The following is an 8,874-nucleotide window of genomic DNA, read 5'->3' as shown; positions in this document are numbered from 1 at the left end:
CTGGATCATGGAAAAAGCAAGAGAGTTCCAGAAAACATCTATTTCTGCTTTATTGACTATGCCCAAGCCTTTGACTGTGTGGATCACAATAAACTGGAAAATTCTGAAAGAGATGAGAATCCCAGACCACCTGACCTGCCTCTTGAGAAACCCATATGCAGGTCAGGAAGCAACAGTTAGAATGGACATGGAACAACAGACTGGTTCTAAACAGGAAAAGGAATATGTCAAGGCTGTATATTGTCACCCTGCTTATTTAACTTCTATGCAGAGTACATCATGAGAAACGCTGGGCTGGAAGAAGCACAAGCTGGAATCAAGATTGCTGGGAGAAATATCAATAACCTCAGATATGCAGATGACACCATCCTTATGGCAGAAAGTGAAGAGGAACTAAAAAGCCTCTTGAGGAAAGCGAAAGTGGAGTAAAAAAGTTGGCTTAAAGCTCAACATTCAGAAAACGAAGATCATAGCATCTGGTCCCATCACTTCATGGGATACAGATGGGGAAACAGTGGAAACAGTGTCAGACTATTTTTTGGGGCTCCAAAATCACTGCAGATGGTGACTGCAGCCATGAAATTAAAAGCACTTACTCCTGGAAAGGAAAGTTATGACCAACCTAGATAGCATATTCAAAGACAGAGACATTACTCTGCCAACAAAGGTCCATCTAGTCAAGGCTATGGTTTTTCCAGTGGTCATGTATGGATGTGAGAGTTGGACTGAGAAGAAAGCTGAGTGCCAAAGAATTGATGCTTTTGAACTGTGGTGTTGGAGAAGACTCTTGAGAGTCCCTTGGACTGCAAGGAGATCCAACCAGTCCATTCTGAAGATCAGTCCTTGGTGTTCTTTGGAAGAACTGATTTTGAAGCTGAAACTCCAGTACTTTGGCGACCTCATGCGAAGAGCTGACTTATTGGAAAAGACTCTGATACTGGCAGAGATTGGGGGCAGGAGGAGAAGGGGACGACGACAGAGGATGAGATGGCTGGATGGCATCACCAACTCGATAGACCATGAGTTTGGGTGAACTTTGGGAGTTGGTGACAGAGAGGTCTGGCATGCTGCAGTTCACGGGGTCGCAAAGAGTCAGACATGCCTGAACAACTGAACTGAACTGAGAGCCCTTAAACCCAGGGCTGGGTCACCTCAGGCCAAACAACTACCAGGGAGGGGGCACACAACTACCAGGGAGGGGGCACACCACCACCAATCAGCAGATAATTGGATTAAAGCTTTAGTGAGCAAAATCCAATTTTTCCCATCACCAGTCCCTTCCATCAGAAAGCCTATACCAGCCTCTTAGCCTCCTCTATCAGACAGCAGACAAAAGCAAGAAGGATCATAATCCCACAGTGGCTGAACATTACAGAAAGTTAATCACAAGGAAAAAGTAGAAAGTTATGTCCCAGATAAAGGGACAAGATAAATCCTCAGGGGGGGGGGGGGAACCTAAATGGAGAGAAGCAATCTTTCAGAAAAAGAATTCAGAATAATGATAGTGATGATCCAGGATCTTGGGAAAACAATGGAGAAGATGTAAGAAATGTTTACCAAAGACCTATAAGAACTAAAGAACAAACTAACAGAAATAAATACACTAGAAGGAATCAATAGCATGTATGAACTTCCACTTACAGCATCACTCTGCTTAAGCCCCCAAATTGTATGTAGTTATTTTATATTGTTAGATTAATCATATTCCCATTATGGCTGGCAACTGTAATCATCTTTTTGTCTATTGATTGTGAAATTTGATAACCACCTTTTGCTACTGTGATTATGTTAACTATTACCTAATCATATCATGATTGGTCAACAGAAAAACAATAGAATTCTATATCACCAAACTATCATAGTTTAGTTTGTAATCACTTTTTAAAATCCAGATGCATATCAGAATTATCTTGGAATTTTTTGAAAAATACAAATGCCCAGGTATTGCTTTTTTTCTCCAAAGCTCCAGATATGTTCCTAATGAGCAGCCATGTTTAAAAACAACTGGACTATATGAGAATCTTTTACTTTTACCTAGCTTGTTTAACTTTTTCTACTTCATATTCAGTGCTCCCACTTCATTTAGTTTGTTTTCCAGTGTCTCTCTCTCTTCTATGTTCTTTCTCAAGTTTTTATCAATTGTAGCAGAAAATCTTTTGAATACATATATATAAATAGCATGTATAACATATATATCTTAGAAAACTTTTGAATTTTTGCCTAACTAAAAAATAGAGAACTCTTTACATTAAAAAAAATTTTTAATAGTACTGGTGAAGAGAGATAAAAAAATAAGAGATGTTTGTTTGTAGTCCAAGTTTTTGTTACTATTTTTTGCTAAGAAATGCTTCTCTTCCTGAGATTCCAAAGCTTCTGAAAATAACAAAATGGACGGGACGGGGAAGAAATTCACTTGTGAATGGTTAAATATACGGTACCTTTAGTCTTTAAATAAAAGCAAGATTCTGTCACCAACACACACACTACTGTACTGGCACAACACTATATTTTTTTTTCCATCTTCAAACTAGATTATTAAAATATCCAGTTGAAGGAGACAAGCCCAGTTAACACTGCAGACAAGATGCTTTCATGTTGAGAACTTAATAGCAGAGGTGGGCTGGAAGGGCATTCTGACATTCAGTGCATAGCATGAGAAAGCATCCCCGTAAGAAATACCCACTTACAAAATATTCCAACAGAACAGATTTATCTTCACATGTCTGTCTCCCCACCTTGAACATGACCCTTTCAAAGACAGGGAACATCAACTCTCTTATTTCCAGTGCTGAGCACATTCGGCCTGGCAAGACAGTTGCCTTGATGGGTAGGAGCACAGGCCCTGGGGGCATTCAGCCAGGGATGTGTGACCTTGAACATCTCCAGGTAAGACTGAGATCACAGGACAACTTCGATCAAAGAATAGAATTCAATTGAGCAAACCTTAAAGATCTTACTGGTTTATTCAATGACTCATAAATCAGGTAGCATACAAATTAACATACAGAAAGAAGCACCAAGAAGCTGTACAAAACAACTTTTATAGGGGACTTCCTTGGTGGTCCACTGGTTAAGACTCCACGCTCCCAATGCAGGGGACCCGGATTCAATCCCTTGTCAGGGAACTAGATCCCTGCATGCCACAACTTAAGACCCAGCACAGCCAAATATATATAAAACCTCTCATAGGTAGAAGGGAGCAAGAACAAGAAGTCATACTAGCCCCAAAACAGGTTGGTTATTGCAAGATTACTCTCCTGGAGGAGGTGGCAGGGGTCTAAAAAGCAAGTGACCTAACTAGTGCTAACTAGTGCTTATCAGGTGATTCCTGATTTGCTGATTTAAGATTCCATTTCTAGGAGAGCCAAAACCATAATTAAATCAGGTCTTAGTTTGATGACATGAGGCTTAGTATCATCAACTCCATTTGAGGACTGTTGTCTTATTTCTCATCAGGCCTCATGAGGACCAAATGGGTCCTACACGTGCTCGGGAAGGCATCTATCTGCCCTCATGACCACTGATGCCCTTCTATCCAGTGTCACAAGAGGCTTGGCCTACAGGCTGAGCATACAGGCTTCCTAGCCCACTGGCTTCACCTCCGGACAAATGCTGTTTGGGTGCTGGAGGGCAGAGGCTGGTGTGTTTGTCTACTTCTCTGTTTTGAATGGCATCTCCTGTTTTATCTGTATCTTCTTCTTGATTCTAGGTCTCCACACAGCCCTTCCTTCACAACCAAGGCAGATACCCCACCCCAGCTCTGAGGAAGCAATCAACTCCAGCCTCCACGGTAGTGGGGGTGCTGGCTCGTTGGGCTCAGGGTTACCCCATCTACCTGTTTTCATCTCTTTCTAGACCTTTACTGGAGAAGGAAATGGCAATCCACTCCAGTATTCTTGCCTAGGGAATCCTGTGGACCGAGGAGCGTGGTGGGCTGCTGTCTATGGGGTCGCACAAAGTCGGACTCGACTGAAGCGACTTAGCATGCATGCACACATTGGAGAAAGAAATGGCAACCCACTCCAGTATTCTTGCCTGGAGAATCTCAGGGACAGAGAAGCCTGGTGGGCTGCCATCTATGGGGTTGCACAAAGTCAGACACGACTGAAGCGCCTTAGCAGCAACAGCAGCGGACCTTTATTACCAGCTCAGGGTATTAATTTCCCTCTGTAGAACCACCTTTATTTTCTTAACTGAACCCGGATTCTTAACCACTGGACCACCAGGGTGCTCCATTTTAGCCTAATTTTGACTGAATTTTAGGACTGGAATCACAAAGGTACAATTTGCACTTTTCTGTCTTGCTTCCTTTGCTCAAAACTGTTTCCAATTCATCCAGTCTCTTGCTTATAACTGCAGCTCATTCAGCTTCACTGTATATTCCACTGTGTATATAACTACACTACAGTTGATTTGAGCACTCTGTTGTTGATGGTCACTTGGGCTGCTTCCAGTCTGGGGCCATTCAAGAAGGATGCTATAAACACTTGGGTCCAGACCTCCTACAGCATTCCGGGTATCACATGAGGGTACCCATTAGGGTATCCACGGACAAATGGAACTGCGGGGTACAGGTAAATACGTTGAACTTCATCGGAGTGACAGTCTCCAAAAGTAGTTGAACCAGTAAACTAAACAAATAAGAGTAAGAGACGAAACAAACCAAAGCAAAACCACCCCGCAGTCAATTGACAGGTCTCCACAAACGGAGTTCCCACCACTCTCCTCCCACTCGGGTCCCCAGGACCACAAAATCCGTCAAGGCAAGAGGCTTCGCATCTTACTACGATCTCTGACAATCGCTGAGGAAACCTTATGAGGTAGGCGAGACCAGGGTCATGATCCCCAGGACCTAGAAAAAACCAGGGCTTCAGAAAAGCCATGCGACCGGCTCCCGAGGCACACCCCTGTCAACCTCCCGGGCCCCAGAATCCGCGGCCCAAAGCACTCGATGCAACGACCCACGGGCCCCCTGCCTCACGACCCCACGGCCCCCAAGCACTCGACTCCACAGTCCCCGAGCCCAGAGCACCCGACCCACGGCCCCCAAACACCCGACTCCACAACCCACGCCCCCGAGTAACCGACTCCACGGTGCCTCGGTCCCAGAGCTCCCGACCCCAGAACCCCACGACCTCATGGCCCCATGGCCCCCAAGCACCCGACCCGACGGTCCCTGGCCGCAGAGTGCATGGTCCAGGGCCCGGCTGACAGAAAAGCCTCTCCCAGGAACCAAGAGCACCCGCCCCAAGCCGCGTACGCAGCCCACGAAGCACCCGCCCTCCTTCCGCCCAGGGCCGGGACGCGCCCGGGTGTAGGTAACGCACGATCCGAAGCCGCGCTTTCGCCACTTCTCTGGACTGCCGCTGCAGAAAATCCACACCAAAAACGCGCTTTCCTCTGATAACGGAAGTTCCTAACGTGGAGGCACCTCCGAATGCGAAAAGCTGGAGTCAAATATTTTCTAGAGGCTCAAACGACGCGAGTGGATTAACTAATCAGTGGAATCTGCTCGCCGGAAGTAGGGCTGCACCTCGCCGGAAGTTGCGCTCCTCCATTTTATTGCCCGCAATGGCGGCAGTGTCTAGTTTGGGGCCGGGATGCGGAGCTCTTGACTGAGCGGGTAGGCCAAGCGGAGGCTTCAGGGACATCGGCCGCGGCGCAGAAGAAAACCAGCCTGGACGCTGAGGACGCTGTCATGTACGGCGCGAGCGGAGGCCGCACCAAAACCGAGAGGAAAAGCGGCGCGAAGGAGGAGACCGGGCCCGGCGGTGCCGGCGGTGGGGGGAACCGAGTGGAGCTGCTGGTCTTCGGCTATGCCTGCAAGCTGTTCCGAGACGATGAGAGGGCCCTGGCCCAGGAACAGGGACAACACCTCATCCCCTGGATGGGGGACCACAAGATCCTCATCGACAGGTCGGTTCCTCCCCCCACCCGCCGGTCCTCCCCTTCCCTCGCCCGCTTGATTTCGTCTGATGTTGACTTGATGGCCGGGACTGAAAGGGGTTTTCTGGAGTCATCGGGGATCTGGGGGACACCCCTCCCCTGTCCTCACATCCCCCTGGTTTTGGGGGGGAGGGGATGGTGAAACCTGCCCTAAGGCACTGGCTGGAGCTGCGTGCCGCGTCTGTCGCCGGAGGGATCGTCTCTGCTCCCGCAGCCCCTCACGACCCCTCACTCTTGTCGCTGGGTTGCAGTTGCCACTCCGGGCAGTGGAAGCTGCCCGGGCCCTGGGCCTCTCCTGACCGGCGCTCTGGGGCCCTCGGCGCTCCCACAGCTCCGTGTGGTGGGAGGGCAACCCGAAACGCCGCAAGCTGATGTCGCGATTAGAGACCTCTTGGACCCCAAGAGTTGGCTTTGAATCTCTCTTATCCCCAAGGCTCTCTGTGGAGCGCCCGTATTTTGCCGTCATGACATTTGATTACCCCCCCCCCCATTCCTCCCCCTTCCTGTGTTAATCCGATGAGTTTCACAGATTGAGGCTGAAGTTGCCAATCACTGAAGGCCAGTTGACTTTTTGCAGACACTGGCCTTGCTCTTAGAGGTACTGTTCTTAGGGCCGGTTTCACTGTCTCTTAAAACTGAAGGGTAGAGCTGAGACAGAGGTGTGTTCTTTTCAAATCAAACATGCTTTTAGGTAGTCACTCTCGAGGGTGTTTGGCCACTTTGGACAGAGAGGTCATGGGACTGGAATTTCTGAAGATGTTTGATTTGAAAAGGATGACCTTACATGATGTAGGTTTTTGCTCCCCTCCCCTCCCATGTTTTCAGTCCCTGTTTCTCCTTGGAATTTTTGTTTGTGGGTTTGGTTTTTGCCAATTTGGCAACTCTGCTTCTGGGGCCCAGACTGAAAAGTAACCGTGACCAACCATTAAACTGTGGAATAGTCTCTCCGAGTGAAGGAAGCCCATCGTTTGAGACAATTAAAACTGGATTCTACAAAGGCCTGGAACCTGACTATAGGGATGACCTCTGAGCTGGCCAAAATGGACACATTAGTGACCAAACGCCTTTTCCATCCCCGACGTTTCCACTTGGAGTTAGATCTAGACAAGAAGAACTCGTGGAGGGAGGGTCGCCAGCTCAGGTCTGGACCTGAGGGCCCCGGCACTCTGCTCAAGCATGCTGTACCTTTAAACCATGGTTTCTATTGAATGATGCTGCCTGAGTTGTCAGGCGGCTTCCTTTTGAAAAGTGTTACTTGTGGTATTGTTAAAATTTGATAAGCGAGGAACTCTGAGCTTTTTATGCAGTTTTCCATATCATTCTGTACATGATGTGAGTTAGGTCTTCCAAAACCAGTGGGGAGCAAATGCTACACATGTAGATGTGTAATATTTTAAGATAATGATCTACATTTGTAAGTTAAGGAGGTTTACAGCATAGTACAAATGATTTTTAAATTTAATAATATGCAATAACTTGGCTACCCTGAAATATTTGGCCTTTTTTCCTGTAAATGTCTTTTTTCCCCCTATATTTTCTAGTCCTCATTACAAAAGTCAGCATTAAAAAATTAAGCAGACTTTTGTCTCTCTAACGTCTGTTTCTGCAACCCTAAATCTGAGTGTTTTAAGTGAAATTCCCTAATTCACTCATTATCTGAGAGTTGCACTTTGACAGCATCTTCATTGAACTTTTTGTATTTTAAGCATAGCAGAAAGTGCTTCCTTACCAACATACCTATGGGTCCGCGCAAGTGCACATGGATGTGTGTTCATTATGTTATATCCTGGGGGCATAAAGTTTAGAAGCACATATTTTATACTGCATCTTCTAATAGTTTTGCTCTGTTTCTAGTGAACCTCCTTAAACTGCACGTATATGTCACTGTTCCTATGTATGTGTGTCTCTCTATCACATAACCCAGCACTTATTTCCTCAGCCAAGTGGCTAGGGGGCGAGCCTAGCCAAGATTTTACCTCCAATGGACGCAAGTTTCTTTGGTGAAGATCTCTCCTGAGAGTTCGGGACTAGCAGAAAGAAGCGAGGAAATTTCGACCGTTTGGTTCTTACGGATAGGTATTTATGTATTCGGTTTGTGTGAATGTAAGCTATGATATTTGACTTTTCAGAAAAAAAAGTTTTTTCTTTTCTTTTTTTTTTTTTCCTTACAAATGGCATTGAATGGTTAACCAAACCATAAAGGGTAAGAACTGCCACTGAAGTGGATACCATTTAAGCTATTAAAGGATTGTTTACCTTTAATTATAAGTTTTATCATATGTTAGAAAGGAATTTAGACTTTGTTAAGATAACTTGAGTTTAAAAGTAGGTGAGATATGACTAGCGAAATTAAATATAATGAGAAGCATTTTTATGTTTGCTTTAATATTTTTATTTCTTTATTTTAATTGGTAAGTATACATAGAAAACGTCACACACGAACCAACCCAAACGTTAATTTCTTCCCCTTGACCAGCATGTTCATATTACAGATATGATGGGCGCGGTCACCTGCATGACCTTTCTGAGTACGATGCTGAGTATTCCACATGGAACAGAGATTACCAGCTCTCCGAAGAGGAGGCACGAATAGAGGCCCTGTGTGATGAAGAGAGGTATTTAGCCTTGCATACGGACTTGCTTGAGGAGGAGGCAAGGCAAGGTACTGCTCAAGAAAAACTTACTTAAGCAACAAACTTTTTAAAAAATTTTTAAGTATTTAAAAGTTTACTCCCATTCATTTTTTTATACTCACTCTTTCTGATATTATCTTGACAGTACCCAGTGGATTGGAAAAACAGCAGTCTTTGCGTTCTGAGAGGACCTCAGGATAGTTTATATATAGAGCCACAGAGAATTTTCCCAGCTTTTGAGGGCAGACTGGGATTTGAAAAAACAAAAACCAAACTCTTTAACTGTTCTTCTTTA

General features: G+C 45.6%; 1 protein-coding gene across 9 annotated transcripts in view; it reads left to right on the top strand.

The window, feature by feature from the left end:
- Window positions 1-5,556: 5,556 nt before the first annotated feature.
- The window catches only part of SFSWAP (splicing factor SWAP), a 79,209-nt gene continuing 75,891 nt past the window's right edge, over window positions 5,557-8,874 (top strand). For 5 of the 9 annotated variants that reach the window (XM_027956390.3, XM_027956389.3, XM_004017303.6 and 2 more), the window contains exons 1-2: window positions 5,557-5,916; window positions 8,439-8,608. In XM_027956390.3, the coding sequence (XP_027812191.1) occupies window positions 5,699-5,916; window positions 8,439-8,608 (388 nt within the window). In that variant the 5' untranslated portion in view covers window positions 5,557-5,698. Of the gene's footprint in view, window positions 8,609-8,874 lie in introns of all 9 variants that reach the window. The other 4 variants (XM_060400738.1, XM_027956392.3, XM_060400737.1 and 1 more) reach the window with 2 other exon arrangements.

Source organism: Ovis aries, chromosome 17, assembly GCF_016772045.2.
Source record: "Ovis aries strain OAR_USU_Benz2616 breed Rambouillet chromosome 17, ARS-UI_Ramb_v3.0, whole genome shotgun sequence".
NCBI lineage: Eukaryota > Metazoa > Chordata > Mammalia > Artiodactyla > Bovidae > Ovis > Ovis aries.
This window is presented reverse-complemented; position numbering and strand designations above follow the sequence as displayed.